We start from the raw sequence: 16,461 nt of genomic DNA, 5'->3' as shown, positions 1-16,461 counted from the left end.
GCCGTCCTCTGTGCCCATTGGCGCACTCCAACACCTCCGCCTGTAATAGATGAAAGAGGGACCGTTTCCGCCACGTCGGACCACGACTCGTTCGGCGCCGCACAACGCCTATGCACGTTACGCTGCACGCCAGCTAAGCGCCTGCGTCTCATTCACCGGACTGTATCGGCCCGATCGAGCGGACTGCACGTGACTCGGTCGGATATCACCGACGCCGGGCACGGCATCTCGCGCACTCTTAACTGTCGTCGCGACGGGCAGAAATCAGCTCGACTCAGCCCACCCCACAACGCCATGACCCACCCGCACCTCCCACCACCAATAGCCAACCTCTCAGTGTGGCAGCGCACCGTGCGCTCGCACCCGCTCTTGAACGCAGGTGCGAGCGACCCGCTGCCGGCGACGGCGGACGTTGTGATCGTCGGCGGCGGCATCTGCGGCGCCGTGCTGGCCCACTCGCTCGTCAACGGCCCCGACAAGCCGCGCGTCGTGCTCCTCGAGGCACGCGAGCTGGCCTCCGGTGCAAGCGGGCGCAACGCCGGCCATTGTCGCCCGGACGCCGCGCGCGGGTTCACCAAGTTTGCCGCGCTGCACGGCGCCCAGGAGGCGCGCCACATCCTCGAGTCGGAGGCCGACGTGCTTGCGCGGTAAGTTGCGCGCGATACGCCGGGCGTAGCTGACTCGCTGCCAGCGCCGACGCGTTTATCAAGCACTACGGCGTAGACTGCGAGTGGACCCTGCGCAAGACGTACGACGCGTGCTTGACGCCCGAGTTCAAGCGGCACACGGAGATCGCGGCGCAGGGGCTACGCAATGCCGGGGGCACGCCAGCGATGCAAGCGCTCGAAGGCGCCACTGCCGCAGCTGAGACGCGCACGCCCGCGCCCGCAGCGTTCAAGTGGGACGCGGCGACGGTCAACCCCGCCAAGCTCACGTTGGGCGTGCACCAGATCGCGCTCGACGAATCGGGCGGCCGCTACGCCGTGTTCGCCTGGACGCCGGTGCGCTCCGTCACCGGGTCCGAAGGGGCGTGGAGCGTCAACACACCGCGCGGGGCCATCACGGCGCCGAAAGTCGTTTTCGCGACAAACGGGTACACGGGTGCGGTGTTGCCTGAGCTCGCGGGGCTCGTGACGCCCATTCGCGCGCAGGCACACAAGCTCTCTCCTGCGCCGGCTGGCGCAGCGGCCTTCCCGCCACTGCAGGCGAGCTACTCTCTGCGGTATAGCCCGGAAGTGTTCTACTCCGTCGCGCCTCGGCCAGACGGCAGCGTCGTCCTCGGCGCGTCGCGGATAGGCGACGGGCCGGACGTGGCCGCCACGACAGAGGACACGGTCGACGACGCAGGCTGGCACCCGACAATTGCCGTGCGCGCGCTCGCCACGTTCCCCCAGATTTTCGCGGCTGGGGGCTGGGCGGCGCCGTCTACCGCCGAGCTTGAGGCCGCGTCCGAGGCTGCGAGCCGCGGGTCCGTCGGGAGCGACACGCCGCTCGACGGCCTCGGCGGCCGCGGGTTCGAGTACGCCTGGACCGGCACGATTGCCGTCACGCCCGACGCGGTGCCGTTCGTCGGCGGCGTGCCGGGCAAGCCGGGGCAGTTCGCCGCGCTCGGCTACAACGGCCACGGGATGGCGCGCATCTTCCTCTGCGCGCCGGTGCTGGCGACATATATGCGTACGGGGGAGTGGGACCCCGCCATGCCCCGCAGCTTTAGGTTGACGCCCGAGCGGGTCGCGCGGCTGCGTGCGCCGGCGGCGGCGGAGACGGCACGGTTGTAATGGCGATGATGATGTAGTGTGGGCGGCGTGTGTTGCGTGCGCCCCGATGGCCGATGCATGCGCCGGTGCGAGTGGTTGTCCACGCTGCTGCAACTGCTTCAATTCCTACCCACTTCTCATTGTTCGTGTTTGTCGCCACCACTCACAATAAAACAATCAATCAACGCAGCAACGAAGCATGGCGACCACCGTGGCATCCACCCCAGGTCTCCGCGCGCGCCACTCGCCACCCGACCTACCACCCAAGCTTCTCAAACTGAGCTTCACGCACGCTGCGCGCCCCCGCGCACTGCCAGACTTCAACAAGCCGGCCTCGCCGCCGCCCACCGGCGACGTGGGTGCGCTCGACCCGTTCCTCCGCTCGCCGGTCCTCCTGGCCGCGGACGCGCACGACGTGGGTTCTGCATCCACAGCAACACTGACGCCAGGACGACGACGTCTCGCCGCTGTTGCTCACGACGGCCGCGGCGTCCGCCCTCAGCACAAGCGCGAACGAGACACCACTGCTGCCAGCGTGGCCGCCCCGACCCTCCTCCAGACGAACGCGGCGGAGCCCCTGATGCCCGCCGGCGTCGCACAGCTCATCGCCGACACCACCACCAGTGCCCCGTCCACCCCCGGCCCCAGCCCGCCCCTCACCCCGCCACCCACTACGCCGCTCCTGGGCGCCTCGCACCTCGACGACTGGGTGGCCGTCACCCCGTACGTCGCCGCCGCCGACGACGTCGATGACGGGTGGTTCGGCGTCGAGGTGAGCGTCAGCTCGCTGAGCGTCTCGCTCTGCGACGGCGTGCTGAAGATGGTGCTTGTGCCTGATGCAGAGGTCGTCGAGGCGGGTGGTACCGAGGCGCCAATGCAAGATGCATAGCGATGTGTGTTAAGGTGTTGCGTGGACAAGCCGCCTTGCGCTGCATCAGTTGGCGTGTGGCACTTTCGACTCACACAAGTGGCACCCACTAACCTCCACTGCCCCGCGCACCAAGCACACCGAGTTACTAACCCTCGCATCGTCCCCACGGTGCTCGAAGCGCATCCAAGCAGCCCCATGACGCACCGAGCTTGGGCCGTGAGCCCCTCGTCACTCCCTCATCAACACGCCCTCGTCGCCCTACATGCAGCCCCACACTCCCCACCGCCACCATGAAGCCGTGGCCCCTCCTCGCGGCGAGCTGGGCCGTACTGGCGCCGCCATCGCCCACGTCGGTGGGCGTCGCGCAGGTCACTGCGACAGGCAATGCCTCGTGGCCGGCGCCGACGGGCTTTGCGGATCTCCTTGGCCCACAGGTGGTCGTCGACGCCGCGCAGCCAGCCCCGGCCCCGGCAGACAGCGCCGTCACCCCGCCCCTCCCGCCGCTCATCATCGAAGTCGCGCCCGACGACCCCAACGCCCCGCCCGACGCCGACCCCGCCACCACCCCACCCGGCACCTCCCCCGCCTCCCCGCTCGACATCGCAATGGACCCCCTCGTGACCGTCACCTCGGGCCTCAACGACTGGACCTGCAAGGCGACGCCCGGGCGCGACCCCGTCATCCTGCTGCACGGGCTCGGCGTGCCCGGCGCAATAAGCTTCATCACCAAGGGGCCGTTGATCGCGTCGCAGGGATACTGCGTCTTCACGCCCACGTACGGGTGGCATGTGTTTCCCTGCTGGGGCTCGATGCGTAAAAGCAGCAAGGAGATCGACGGTATCGTCGACCGCGTGCGCGCGAGCACCGGCGCGTCAAAGGTGCACTTGATTGGCCACAGCTCCGGCACGACAGTCGGCGCGTATTACCTCAAGTTTGACGGCGGCGCCGCCAAGGTCAACGCGTTCGTCGCTTTCGGGTCGAAATTCCGCGGCACGACGCTGCTCGGGCTCAGCCGCGTCGTGCGCGCGTTGCCTGGCGTCGGCGGGCTGCTGTTCAAGGTCTGCCCGTCGTGCGAGGAGATCTTGCCCGGCTCGCCGTTCCTGTCGGACCTCGCGGCCGGCGGGCTGACTGTCCCCGGGCCGGCGTACACGAGTATCGTGAGCCGCCTCGATACGGTCGTCCTGCCATACACTAGTGGCGTGATCGCCGAGCCGGGCGCCACGGACGTGGTCATACAGGACCACTGCCCCAACGACCGGGTGCGGCATATCCTCCAGGCTGTCGACCCAAACGTCACCAACTTGATCTTGTGGGCGCTGGCGGGGCGCGTTGGCCCCATGCCTGCGTGCCTACCCTTCCGGATCCCGGGGCGCAGTATCGTCAACACGACGACTGGCAACGATCCTCTCCGCAGGATTGTGATTATCGTTGCTGGCGACCGGGCGAGCGAGACCCTCGATTGAGTGGAGTGGCCGCTGTAGCATAGTATCATGACGAGTGTTCATAACCAAGTAGTGCCCATGTCAGTGTGTGTGTAAGTAGCTTCCCCCTGCTTCAATCCCCCTCCCCAGCCTCTGCGTGCTCGAGCCCAATACATGTGCGGCATGCCGCGGTACAAGTGAAGCAAGGTGGAGCCGAGTCGTATTAAGCTCTGGCCCAATCATCGCTTGCAGTGTGGTAGGTTGAAGATGTGCGCCTCGCGAGGCCGCGGCGGATGTGAGGATGTGGAGGTAGGTAGCAGACGGCGGACAAGACAACTAGCTCTTTCTTCGCTTAGTTGGCGGCCGAGTGGCGGTCGTAGATGCCGACAACGATGGCGTGGTCACGCTCGTAAGGCTCAAGGGTGAGCTGCTCCTTGGGCTTGATGCCCTCCTTGCGCATGTTGTTGACTTCGGAAGCGAAGACCTGGGCAGCGGGGGCAGTCGAGTCGATACAGTTGGCCTTGATCGAGATGACAATGGCACCGCCCTGCTTGAGGAAGTGGTGCGCGTTGAGGGCAATGATACGAGCCTGATCAGGCTGGGCAACGTCGGCGAAGATGACATCGACCATCTGCAGGAGCATGCGGTACTTCTGGGGGTGACGAGCGTCGTCGACAATGGGGATAACGTTGGTGCGCTTCTTGGCCATGCCGATCAGGTCACGACCAGGACGGTGAGAAAACTCGACGGCGTAGACGACACCCTCGGGGCCAACGACATCGGCAACGTGCGACACTGACGAACCAGAGGCGGCACCGAGGTAGAGGACCTTGGCTCCGGGCTTGATCTACACGAGTTTGTCAGCATTCCCTCTCACCATCCACCCCATCCACATCACATCCACACTCACGTGGATGTTGTCAAGACCACCAAGGATACCAGCAGCGAGCTTGGAACGGAAGGGGTTCCAGACACGGTACTCGATCTTCTCCTCCTCGCCAGCCTCGTTGGTCTGGGCGACGCTGATGCGCTTCTCGCCGTAGACCGACTCGCCGGGGGTAAGGTTGCGGGTGACGAGGAGGTGCTCCTTGCCCTTGGCGATGTAGACACCATCGTGACGGTGGGGCTCGATGGTAACAGCGCCGGGACCCTTCTTGCCGAGGCCACCCTTGGCGCCACCACGTCCACCACCGGCACCACCACGACCGCGAGGAGCTCCACGACCTGGGATCAATGGTAAGCACGCGGACAACTACGCCTCTGCTGCGATCGTGTACGCACCACGGCCACCGGGAGCACCACGGCCACCAGCACCACCGCCACGGCCGCCGCCGCGTCCACCGCCGCCGAACGAGGCACCACCACGGCCACCGCCGCGACCGCCGCCGCCGAATCCACCGCGACCGCCGCCGCGTCCACCGCCGCGTCCGCCGCCACCGCCACGGTCACCGAAAGCCATTTTGAGAGGGTTGTTTTGAAGGGGAGGTAAGGGTGTAGAAGGGGGGAGTGAGATTTGCTGTTGTGTGTGTGTTGCAACACTCGTTGATGACAAGGTGTGTGAGCAGGCAACGACGATGAGGAAGGGCCAATTTTCGAAAGAGGACTGGCAGTCAAGATTGCGTTGGGATAAATTATTGAAAATAAATGGGAAAGAAATTAGCACCAGGAGTGAGTCGGGTGGAGGTTGTTCAAATGGATCCAAGGAAGCCGTGCCTGGAAAGTTGAAGCTGGCAATGCTAAGTAATTTTGGTTCCGTCGATTAGAGTCTAGAGGGCGGCAAGAGCACTTTGAGGCTTCCCCCAATGACAGACGCCCAGCTCCGCCAGTCCCGCTGCTCAAACGTCAGTCGACGACCTTCCTTGTCCCTTGGCTGGCTGGCTGCAGCTTGGCTGACTACCTTGCCTGCCGCTGCCCGTTGCTGCTGCTGCTGCTGCCTTCCTCGACTCACATAGTTGTCGTATTGCGGCCCATTTTCCTAGCCATCTAGCTAGCACTTTTGTCATTGTCGGCCACCACTCGCTGACGACACACGCACACTCACCCCATTCCTCCTCCTTCCGCTGTTCCGCTCGTCCATTTGCGGCACACACCCTTACTACCCCTTCCACGAAAGTCGACTTGCCTTCCCTGCCTTCCTTGTCTCCATTTAACACAATCAAGACCACCTTCCTCCACGCACAACCATCACCACCACTTTGGCACAAAGCACGCTCTCATCCCACATACACAATCATCTCATTGCATAACAACACCGCCGTCACCACACGCACACAACACATTCTGCTTGCACGCCGCGCTGTCTGAGACGCCGCCGCCCGCCGATTCATCAGCCCCCCACTTGCACCACAGCCTTCCATCTCTCCCGACTCTTGTTTCCAAAGACACAAAGCTCACGTGAGTGCGTCACTCCACACATGATCCACACTCGCATCTTTGCTTCAACTTTACAAGGACAAAACTTGCAATGCCTAGACAATAGCAAGGCAGATCCCTCGACTTTTGGCTACCTTGTCCCCCATCGGCGCTACCACTAGACCTCGAGACCACGTTGCTGACAGTGATAAAGCCTACGGCCTGGCCGACTCGTTTAACTCTTTCTTCCCCCATGGCCGCACCAGAAGCAAGTACTGGGAGCAGGCCAACGGCGGCATCACCATTGCCAGCTCCAGCCGTTCCTCAGCAACCTCCGACCGACGGCGCCATGCCCGTCCCCACCTACCCTTCCCTCGCCTACAACCCAGTTGCTGGCCCCTCACAACACCACCCGGGCATGATGCCTCAACAACAATGGTACCCCCAGCCCGTCTTCCCTCCCCAGTATCCTGGACCACACGGTGGTGGGCCAAGACAACCCAACGGCGGTGGCTTCCAGCCAGGCCAGTTCCACAGCGGCTTCCCGAACTACATTCCCCCTCAGTTCTTCTACGGAGGGCTGCCAGTGCCAGGACCAGGGCCCGGCAGCATGCAGAACAGCATGCAGAACGGCTACTACCCCCACAACAACTACGACAACCGCCAATATGGTGGCTATGACGGGAGCGAGGACCCCAAGTTCGCTCATCCAGGTGGTGACGAGGGCGTCTTCCACCCCAACGGCCATGGCGTTCACCACTCTGGCTTCGCCCCTCCCCAGCCCTACTACCCTCCAGGGCACCCTTACGCTTATGGAGGCGGAGTGGGATATCCGCAGTTCTCTGGAGCTGGGGCTCAGTTCAACCGTATGGGCGGAGGTGGTGGTGGATACAGACCGGATGGCTATGTCGTGCCAGAACAGCATCAAGCTCCACCAGCTCCAGCCCCTCCACCACCCACTTCGAGCAAGGCTTTGAACCCAGCCGCTGCGGGCTTCAACTATGTCCCTCCCATCCGTAAGGTGTCTGTGCCCAACGGTAGCAGTGCAAACGGACACGATACACAAACGCCTGTACCGCCGGCTGCTGCAACTGCTCCCGAAACGACCAAGCCACCAACAGTGGAACAGCCTCCTGCTGCAGCCACTAGTTCCCTTGGCTTGTCATTAGAACCCCCGGCCCCAGCTGCTGAGGCGGCCCCGGAACCAGCAAAGCCAGAGACGAAGCTGGCAGAAGACAAGCCGATCGTCGCATCTGAGCCAGAGGTTTCGGCTCCGAAGGCGACGCCGGTCATCGCCGAGTCAACGCCCTCCGCACCGTCCCTCACGTTTACTGGCGACACTGTTGTTGGTTACACTTCTCCTCCACCAACGCAGGCCGCTCCTACACCCCGTCGTCCCCAGCCTTCCGACCCTATCCAGCTTCGCCCATCCCGTCCAGCACACGACAGTGCAGTCGGCAACTCGTATGCCCAGGGCCTGACCTCGTCCATTCCTGCAACCGTTGCGAGGGAGCACTTTGCCGGTGTTTCCCAGAAGCGCTCTACCCGCGGACGGCCGTCGCCAAAGGGCAAGGCAGTGTTCATTCTCGGTGCTGCCGGTGGCCGACCGCTCCCTACTCTGTCGCTCGTCTTTGGAATCATTTCTGAACCAGCGATGCCGCCTACTCCGACCGCGGCTGCCAAGAAGGCGGCTCAGGCGGCGGCGCCAGCCGTCACCCCCGCCGTTGCTCCTCGTCCAAAGCCTGCGAAGCCGAGTTCGTGGGCTGCACTGCTTCGCACCAAGGAAGCAAAGCCGACAGGCACACCGGACAGCCTGTCTGTTGCGCCCTCCTCCACCGTGCCGTCGCCATCCAAGTCAACAGCGTCGCTGCCATCGGCGCAGGACGGCCCTGGTACTCCAAAGTCAGCGACGGGGGCATCTCTTCCTCCCTCCGCCGGACCAGCACCTGCTCAGCCTCGTCCCGCATTCAACTATGCGGCGGCGGCCGCGATCGGCACAGCGCTGACGCCTGCCGAGGATCTGGCGCGCCTCCTGACTGAGGGTCTCCGCATTCGCCCGGCGAATGCTGTGGGACCTGTTGTGCCCCGCGGTCTCATCAACACTGGCAACATGTGCTATGCCAACACTGTGAGTTTCGTGTTCGCGGGTATCGTTGCTGACAAGTAGATCCTCCAGGTTCTTGTCTACTGCCCTCCCTTTACCGAGCTCTTTGAGGAGCTTGGCAAGCGTCTCAAGGCAGACCTTGCCCGCAGGACACCGCTTCTCGAGGCCATGATCATCTTCCTCCGCGAGTTTGCCCCTGGCCCATCAAACAGTGGAGCGTCCACGCCCAAGGGCAAGGGCCGTGACACCAAGAACGCGTTTGTGCCGGAGAACGTGTATGATGCCATGAAGGAGAACAAGCGTTTCGACACGATGCGGGTGAGTAGGAGACAGCCTGACAAAGTACTGACCTTTTGCAGAGAGGCTTCCAGGAGGACGCAGAGGAGTACCTCGGATTCTTCCTCGACACGCTCCACGAGGAGATGCTTGGTCTCTACTCCCGCACTCAGCCCGCACGCTCCGTGTCCAAGCAGGCTACTGTCAACGGTGACGAGCGCACCATTGACCGCCCTGTCTCGCCAGGCGCAAACGACAATGGCGGCGACGACTGGCTAGAAGTCGGCAAGAAGCAGAAGACGCATGTGGTTCGAACTGCTGAGACCAAGGAGTCTGCAGTTTCAAAGGTCTTTGGCGGCACAGTTCGTTCCGTGCTCCACACCCCTGGTTCAAAGGACAGCGTCTCGCTTGAGCCATATCAGCCCCTGCAGCTCGATATTCAGGCCAAGGAGGTGCTCACTCTGGTTGATGCCCTCCGCCACTTGAACGAGCCCGAGGTGATTCAGGACGTTTGGTCTTCCGCACGAGGCGCCAAGGTCGACGCCACCAAGCAGTTGTTCCTCGAGACATTCCCTCGCGTCCTCATTCTTCACCTCAAGAGGTTTGTCTACGACTCTCAGGAGCAAGATGTTGTCAAGCGCTCCAAGCCAATCTCGTATCCCAGCGAGCTCGTCATCCCACAAGGTGAGTTGTGTTGTTGGCTTCTTGGCTTTGAGCCTCAGCTGACGTGATCAGAAATCATCTCTCCATCCAAACGGACCGCACAGCACGTGAAGTACCGCCTGTTTGGTGTCGTCTATCACCACGGTCACTCGGCCACTGGCGGCCACTACACTGTCGCCGTCGCTCGCCCAGACGGAACCGGATGGCTCCACTTCGATGATGAGCTGGTGCAGCCCGTTCCCATCGAAGACGTTGTCGTCAGCGAGGAAGAGGCACGCAACGGCAAGGGTGGCTTGATTGGTGGCCGCGAACGTTGTGCCTACCTCCTCTTCTACCAGCGTGTCCGATAGAGCGTAGACAAGACGCCAGAGTCAGCATACCCCCAGACCCGGATACCCTCAAAAGACATCACGACATCATCCCCCATCAGTCAACAGCATCATCGGCGTGATCTCGTTAGCACATTGACGCACACACCACACCCATCCACATCACATTAGTCTCACATCCTCCCCCCATGACCCCCCACACCGTCTTGTCCCTGTTGGTCTCTACCCGCTAGGCATTGGGTTTCAGTATGTCATTCGTAGTAATGCACAGCATGCACTTGGCAGTACTGGTGAGGAAGGAGGGGGCGGGGGCAAGTCATGGGTTCGTCAGCTTGAAGCCGGTTGACCGCTGTGCGTCAACATCGAATGCAGCGCTGTGGCCGGAAAGTGAGTCTGCCAAGAATGTCTCCAGGCTCAGGTGTGCAGTTATAACAGACCGAAGAATCCGGAAAATATCTCATTAGAAAAGATTCTAATACACCGTTGGTGAAACGGTATCATGCGTCGTTGCCATTTAGTAATAAATTTGTATCGACGCGGCAGGGGTTCGACTCCCTTACGGTGTAAAAGTATCGCGTGAAAGCGTGAAACGTTTTTGGTGGCCGAAGGGTCGGATGTATTTCAAAGGAGGTGCCTCATTGGCTGGTGCCACATTCGTCCTTTTTCGTAACCGCCCAAGGCTGGGACCTCTTGCACACCGTACACCCATGTCGTAGACACAACTCGTGCATCGTAAAGAAACAACTACTGAAACCCCTGCTGTGGTGCACGGCCTAGGTGCCGGCCACACTGATTTTACTCGACAACAGCGCGAGAAACTTAAGCCTTCTTGGTCGAAGGGTCGCTGGTGAAGCGGAGGTAGGGGTAGACAACGTCGACGTCGTCGCCGAAGAGCTCCTTGACCTTCTCGCCCTGGACCGAGGGGTGGACGATGACCTTGTCACCCTTCTGCCAGTTGGCGGGGGTCGTGATCTGAGCTTGTTAGCAGGAGAACGGTGTCGAGGACGGAGGGGAGGGAGGGAGGGCGAGTGGCAGCGACTGGTGGCGCCGGCAACTGCCGCAGCACGTGCTGCACTGATACAGCTAGCACTGGGTAGTGCCGCGAACCGGCGGACAGACCCGTTTCAACCCTCGCCAGGCTGAGCCGGCCGGGGTAGATAGGGACGCGTATTCGGAATATCAGGGGCGTCATGCCGCCACCACATGGCGCGATAGACCACCGCCATGACGTTGTTGTCCCCCTCCTCCACGTTCACAACTCACCTTGTGCTTGTCGCCGAGCTGGAGCGAGTCAATGACACGGAGGATCTCGGGGAAGTTGCGGCCAGTCGAAGCAGGGTAGGTGAGGGTAAGGCGGATGGTCTGCTTGGGGTCGACTGGAGGGCGGGGTTAGTGCCTTGTTCACGCGCTATATTCCGGCGGACTGGTCCAGCCTTTCGGCGGGCCGTAAACACCACTCACTGATGAAGACGGAGCGGACGGTGAAGGGGAGGCTGTAGAGGGGCAGCGGCGTCAGCTTCAGCTTCCGCGGCTCGTTTAAGGTTGCCGGTTGTCCAGACGGCGACCAGGAAACATCTTGCCGTAATTACACCAGCTGTGCCTCACGACGGTGCCAACCAACGTGGGCACGTCGCCGACTGGACTTTTTTTTCACCTGGCTCCTCCTCGCTTCCACTCACCCCTTAGCGTCGACGTTGGTAGCGTCCTGGTGGTCGAGCATGTCGTACAGGGTCGCAATCTTGCGGTCCTTGTCGCCGATGATGGGGAAGTCGAGGGGGTCGGCACCCTGGGTGAGGGCGTCAATGTCCTTGATCCAGCCGTGGTGCGACTCGACGTCGTTGGCCGAGAGGCCGAGGAGCTTGACGCCGCGCGACGCAAAGTCGGCAGACGAGAGGGCGACGGCCGAGAGCTCGGTGGTGCAGACGGGGGCTGCGGGGGGTCAGCAACGGGGCTTGGTTCAACCTGTTCTCGCACCCCGACGACTGTCATAATAGTCGTCCGGGTGAGAGAACAGTTTTAGGCCTACGAACTATAGTCGTCCGGGTGAGAGAACAGGATAGCCCACGAGTCCTTAATGTACTCGTGGAACTTGATGGGGCCCTTGGAGGTGTCGGCCTGAGGTGTGAGCAACGGTGGGTGGTGTGGCGGCGTGGTTTCGGGCTGTGGGGTGGATTTCGGCGATCGCCGGGGTGTGGGGGGCACCAGCGGCGGGCTGTGCGTTGCCAGCAGTGTGCTGGGTGTGCTGGGGGTCGTGGGTGCGCTTGGAGCGAGCTGGAGGCCAGCCGTCGAGCTCGAGGACCGACCGCGGCGCGCTCGCCCCGCTCGGCCCCGCCCGTACCCCCCCTCGCTTTCCCCTTGGCAGTACTCACCTCAAAGTCAGGAGCAATGTCACCAAGACGAAGACCCATTGTTGCTATTGTTTGCTGTGTTGGAGGTTGGTGGTAGAGTGGAAGAGTGGATGGATGATAAGTAGCGCGATGGCGTCGTGCCACGCCCTATTTATGTGCTTTGGGGGAGCCGCATTGTTGGCAAGCTTGGTTACGGATCCTCCAGTGTTTCCAACGGCGCGCAACGAGAGCCTGCAGTCTCCATGCACTTCCGCCCGGTCTAATCTCGACATGCATCACATCATCGGCACTCATCGACGCGGCGAGCGGCAGCGGCGCAGCAGCAGCCGCACCGGTCTCACCATCACCCCTCTTCCAGATTCCGAACCAGCCAGAAATAATGGCGTGCTCACTCTTGGCCCAATGGGGTCCCCACAGTCTCATGTCTACTAACCGGTAGGTATGTTTAAACTCGGAGCAAACAAGTAACTTTATCCTACTTTGGTGCATTGGGTTACCAAACATAACGACTTAGCACAACCTATATGCACAACGCGTATGGCTGATGTGTCTTTGGGTGTAGATTAAAATTGATTGGGGAGGGGGGATTGATATTGGGGGCGGCGGGGGGGAGGGGCGTAGAGGTATGGGTAGGGCGCAAAGCATGTCCTTGGGCATGTTTGTTTACCTTTTGGTGCGAACAGCACAGCATACAGTCACCGTTGTCCACCTCCACTTCCACAATCGCTTGTTTTTATCGCCTAGCCGCGAGCTGCCGCCGCAGCTGCATCTGCCTCGCCATGACCATTCGGGAGGTCCTTGAAGCGGCACGTCTCGCCAAAGGTGCAGCGCTCGCCGCGAGGACAGCGGTGACCATACACACACTCGTCCTCGCTAAAGTGGCAGCGCTTGGTGCGGACGTAGGGGCAGATTATCTCCTTGGCCAGGCGGGCGAGCTCTTCAGTCTGCTCCTCGTTGAGTTCTGTGTGTGTTAGCGATGGCCCGCCAACCGCAACCAAAGTCCACAACCATGTTCAGAGCCAACGTGCACAACCAATGTCCACAACCAATGACCACAGCCAATGATCACAACCAATGCTCACAGCCAACGAACACAGCCAACAAACACAACCAATGTTCACTGCCAACGAACACAGCCAATGTTCACAGCCAATGTTCACAGCCAATGTTCACAGCCAATGTTCACAGCCAATGTTCACTCCCAATGACCACACCCAAGGTCCACACCCAAGGTTCACACCCAAGGCCCACAACCAACGTCCACAACCAACGTCCACAACCAACGTCCACAACCAACGTCCACACTCACTGTAATGATGGGCATACTCGCAGCCGTCGCCGTTCTTGCAGCCCCATGGCGACAGGTAGAAAGTGTGGCAAGGCCGCGGCTTGAGGTTCCTCACGGTCGGGATGCTAGCTGCCCGAGTCGCGGGCTTGTACTTCTTGCCCTTCTTTTTGCCGTCCTCCCAGTCACCATCCTCCTCCTCACCAGGGGTGGCCAGCAGGTTGTTGTTGGCGCGGGCAGACGTCGGTCGGGCACCTCGGCCCGAGGGACCACTGCCACTACCACGCGATGGCCAACCAGGCGTTTGAGGAGTCAGGGGCGGGTGACCGAGGCTGTCCCATTCTATGACTTGGACATCCGGTTCGGACTCGTTGTCGGAAGCCGTGGCTTGGGCTTCTTCCTCATGGCTGGACGCTCCCTCCTCCACCTCGGGGACCGCTGGGGTAACAGTAGGAGGAGGAGGAGGAGGCGCGGCGGCAAGCGGACTAGGGGGAGGTACGCCGCGACGCTGCCTCAGCCCCTTGACAGCCGCGGGGGCGGTCGGGCTAGTCGGAGACGGAGCACCGTTCATAGGGTGGGCCGCGACGACCTTCTCCAAGCGAGTCGTCCGGAACAAATCTGGGACAGTGACCGCACGGTCCGCGTACTGCTTCAGACCGTGTGCGAGATCGCTGTAACCCTTGAGGATGACGAGTTTTGACATCAGGGGAGTGGTCGTCTCTAGGGATTGAAGGACGGTCGTATAGCTGTTGTCGTGAGAGGCGCCGAGGAAGATGGTGCCACACTGGCGATTCGACGTGTAAAGCTTGAGGTGTTCGCGGACCTTTGCATCGGTGGCCTCCTTGCCGTGGCCGACGTCGATCACTGGGAGGTTAGACGAGGCACGCGGCAGGCCCTGCTGCGACTCACCAGAGAACAGGTCATGAGCGGCGGAGAAGCCGAGCCAGAAGGCATCATATACGCTCCATGATGGAATGGAGCCGGCCTGATGCTGTCAGAACAAAAACTTCTTCCTTTTCACTCACCCTTAGCAGCGCATGCCCAAGTCCAGACTTGTTGACAAACACATTGACAACCACCGCACCAAGCTCGTGCGTCGGCGCTTCGTCTGTGCTGTCTGAGCGAGGTGACGGCGCCGATGATGTCGACACAAACACGCCTCCGGCAAGCTTCGGAAGCGAGGCGACGAGGGCACGGGCCGCCTGCTGTCCACCAGCAAAGCCCTTGCGGAGATGTTCATCTTGGAACTGGTGGTATCAGCAGTGCCCCTAGCCGCAGCGACCCACGATTAATCCGTCGCCGTCGATCAGTACCACTGAGAAGGGCGAACCTTGAATCTATTATAGAGTCAGCAACACTCCCAACGATTGTACCCACCGGCTCGGAGCTCTTAGCACTCACAATCGCCTCGAGACGGCGGCGCTCGCGATCGCAGCGCTGCCACTCGCCACGCCAGAGCTCGACCTCGGCACGGAGGCGATGAATCTCCTCCGTCTGTGCGCTGAGGGGTCCAAGGAGGGCCGTGAGTGCCTGTAAGTGGTGCGCAGCCGCAGCGGCGGGTTCCGTGGAGTTGCCGGCGCCGTTGCGCGGGTCGACGGGGGCTGCAACCGCACCAGGAGCAGGCGCCGGCGGGGCCGAATTGAGCTTCACCGAGCTACGCGCCGGCCTAGCGCCGATGGGCGAAGGAAACGGCTGCTCAAAGAACCCCGAAAGGCCTGACGCGGTCGGCGTGATGCTGCCCCCAGTTGCCGAGTGTGTCGACGTCTGCCTGCGCATGCTCGAGCTCCTGCCGCGCCACTGGTCGTCGTCCCAGCGCGAGGGCGAGTCGGCGCGCGTGGCGGCCGTCCCAACGCCAGCAGGCATGGGCATGCCGAAGCGGCCGGCGCCAAAGCGGCCCCGGTCGCGCTCGCCGTCGAGGTCAAACTGTCTCTGGCCCTGCGCGATGAGTGCGGTGAGGTCGATCTCGTCGTTGCCGCCGCCCGCACCCTGCGGGGTGCGCGGCCGAGCGAGCGATGAGCTTCTACGCGGCGCGGTCGACGACGCTACCGACGAGGTCGAGCCCGACCCGCCAGGTGCAGGGGGGCCGGGTGCAGGAGGGCCACCTATGCCGACGGGGAACTCGCCAATGGCGCCGTGGGGCGATGGAGCGGGCGACTCGGTCCGCGTCCGCGACGAGGCAGCGCGGGCGGCGGCGGCGTCCATCTAGCTTGTAGGGCTGTGGGGCGGGAGAGGTCGAGGCTGACTGACGCTGGTGGCTTAGTGATGAGACAGAGTGGGTGTGGGCTCACGCTGTGTGGAATGGGTGTGGCTTCCGGTTGTCCCGAAGCGGAAGCGGAAGCCGTGACGCGTGGTGTGTTTGTGTGTGTGTACGTCTGTGCACTCGTGTGCCGGCAGAGGCGTGTGTGTCTAGGTGTATGTGTCTAAGTGATATGCCGTCGAGATGTCTATAGATGATCAAGATGTGACAGAGAGAGAGGACAATGGGGGGGAGTCGACAAGGTTGAACGTCGGTTTGTATTACGCCGCCATTGCTCGCTCCAAAAGTTGACTTTGAAGCAGTCGCAGTGTGGAGGTAAGCGGCGCAGAGTGGGAGTCAGGGAAGAAGACAAAGGTGAAATGACGCCGGGTCCGATTACAACCGCCCATTATGTATCGGCCGCTTCTACATTCTATTAAGCAACGCGGGACTATAGACACGTGGAAGGGAGACGTGGAGGCTTGCGGCGCGTGGCGACTGATGCATCTTGCATCTTGGTGACAGCACTTGGAGAAGCAAGTGCATGCCATGGGCCGCCTTCAGCACTAGGCGCAGCCCAGAGGACAGTGTCGTGTCCCAGGACTACAAAAATGCCTTGTAAACCACTTGCCCCGACGGCTCGGCGCCGCTGTTTCGGGAACTGTGTGGAGTCGAGTGTGGCGTGGCGTCGGGGGCGGCCCTGACGCCGTAGGCCGAAGGTGTGCGCCGTCAGCAGCAACGCATACGTGGGGTAGGGCGCGGGGAGTTGTGTCGGCTTTGTCCGAGTTGCCGGCTGGACGTCAGTGGCTCAGTGGCACC

General features: G+C 62.1%; 7 protein-coding genes and 1 non-coding gene across 9 annotated transcripts; 5 read left to right on the top strand and 3 right to left on the bottom strand.

Moving 5' to 3' along the window:
• Positions 1-294: 294 nt before the first annotated feature.
• ordL_2 (putative oxidoreductase OrdL) lies at positions 295-1,778 on the top strand (the record flags this gene model as incomplete). The annotated part of the gene is made up of 2 exons (XM_062766978.1): positions 295-647; positions 692-1,778. The coding sequence occupies 2 exons, from the start codon at positions 295-297 to the stop codon at positions 1,776-1,778; spliced, it is 1,440 nt and encodes a 479-aa protein (XP_062622962.1).
• A 178-nt stretch (positions 1,779-1,956) lies between these two features.
• On the top strand, positions 1,957-2,646 carry LOC62_01G000543 (uncharacterized protein; the record flags this gene model as incomplete). The annotated part of the gene is made up of 1 exon (XM_062766977.1): positions 1,957-2,646. One exon carries the CDS (start codon positions 1,957-1,959, stop codon positions 2,644-2,646), a length of 690 nt encoding a protein of 229 aa, XP_062622961.1.
• A 272-nt stretch (positions 2,647-2,918) lies between these two features.
• Positions 2,919-4,091, top strand: estB_1 (Extracellular esterase EstB; the record flags this gene model as incomplete). The annotated part of the gene is made up of 1 exon (XM_062766976.1): positions 2,919-4,091. The coding sequence occupies one exon, from the start codon at positions 2,919-2,921 to the stop codon at positions 4,089-4,091; it is 1,173 nt and encodes a 390-aa protein (XP_062622960.1).
• A 110-nt stretch (positions 4,092-4,201) lies between these two features.
• Fbl (rRNA 2'-O-methyltransferase fibrillarin) lies at positions 4,202-5,639 on the bottom strand. The gene is made up of 3 exons (XM_062766975.1): positions 5,331-5,639; positions 4,960-5,273; positions 4,202-4,896 (listed from the first exon to the last, which is right to left on the bottom strand). The coding sequence occupies exons 1-3, from the start codon at positions 5,506-5,508 to the stop codon at positions 4,402-4,404; spliced, it is 987 nt and encodes a 328-aa protein (XP_062622959.1). The 5' UTR covers positions 5,509-5,639; the 3' UTR covers positions 4,202-4,401.
• Positions 5,640-5,999: 360 nt separating this feature from the next.
• ubp3 (putative ubiquitin carboxyl-terminal hydrolase 3) lies at positions 6,000-10,068 on the top strand. The gene is made up of 5 exons (XM_062766974.1): positions 6,000-6,443; positions 6,616-8,529; positions 8,569-8,823; positions 8,865-9,465; positions 9,517-10,068. Exons 2-5 carry the CDS (start codon positions 6,655-6,657, stop codon positions 9,792-9,794), a joined length of 3,009 nt encoding a protein of 1,002 aa, XP_062622958.1. The 5' UTR covers positions 6,000-6,443; positions 6,616-6,654; the 3' UTR covers positions 9,795-10,068.
• A 182-nt stretch (positions 10,069-10,250) lies between these two features.
• On the top strand, positions 10,251-10,339 carry LOC62_01G000539. The gene is given in 2 exon segments: positions 10,251-10,286; positions 10,305-10,339. It is a non-coding gene; the product is annotated as a tRNA-Gly (tRNA).
• A 142-nt stretch (positions 10,340-10,481) lies between these two features.
• PRX1 (Peroxiredoxin PRX1, mitochondrial) lies at positions 10,482-12,326 on the bottom strand. Its single transcript, XM_062766973.1, has 6 exons — positions 12,143-12,326; positions 11,804-11,888; positions 11,453-11,702; positions 11,235-11,266; positions 11,037-11,149; positions 10,482-10,745 (listed from the first exon to the last, which is right to left on the bottom strand). The coding sequence occupies exons 1-6, from the start codon at positions 12,179-12,181 to the stop codon at positions 10,593-10,595; spliced, it is 672 nt and encodes a 223-aa protein (XP_062622957.1). The 5' UTR covers positions 12,182-12,326; the 3' UTR covers positions 10,482-10,592.
• Positions 12,327-12,697: 371 nt separating this feature from the next.
• On the bottom strand, positions 12,698-16,004 carry LOC62_01G000537 (uncharacterized protein). 2 transcript variants are annotated; one of them, XM_062766971.1, is made up of 7 exons: positions 15,695-16,004; positions 14,784-15,654; positions 14,693-14,743; positions 14,432-14,653; positions 14,316-14,391; positions 13,431-14,270; positions 12,698-13,082 (listed from the first exon to the last, which is right to left on the bottom strand). In XM_062766971.1, the coding sequence occupies exons 2-7, from the start codon at positions 15,606-15,608 to the stop codon at positions 12,862-12,864; spliced, it is 2,235 nt and encodes a 744-aa protein (XP_062622956.1). In that variant the 5' UTR covers positions 15,609-15,654; positions 15,695-16,004; the 3' UTR covers positions 12,698-12,861. The 2 variants fall into 2 exon arrangements, with proteins under 2 accessions (XP_062622956.1, XP_062622955.1); XM_062766972.1 differs by having other exon boundaries at positions 13,431-14,391.
• Positions 16,005-16,461: the final 457 nt, after the last annotated feature.

The sequence above is a fragment of the Vanrija pseudolonga genome, chromosome 1 (genome assembly GCF_020906515.1).
Source record: "Vanrija pseudolonga chromosome 1, complete sequence".
NCBI classification, from domain to species: domain Eukaryota; kingdom Fungi; phylum Basidiomycota; class Tremellomycetes; order Trichosporonales; family Trichosporonaceae; genus Vanrija; species Vanrija pseudolonga.
The sequence above is the reverse complement of the archived record's forward strand: the minus strand, read 5'-3'. Positions and strand labels throughout refer to the sequence as shown.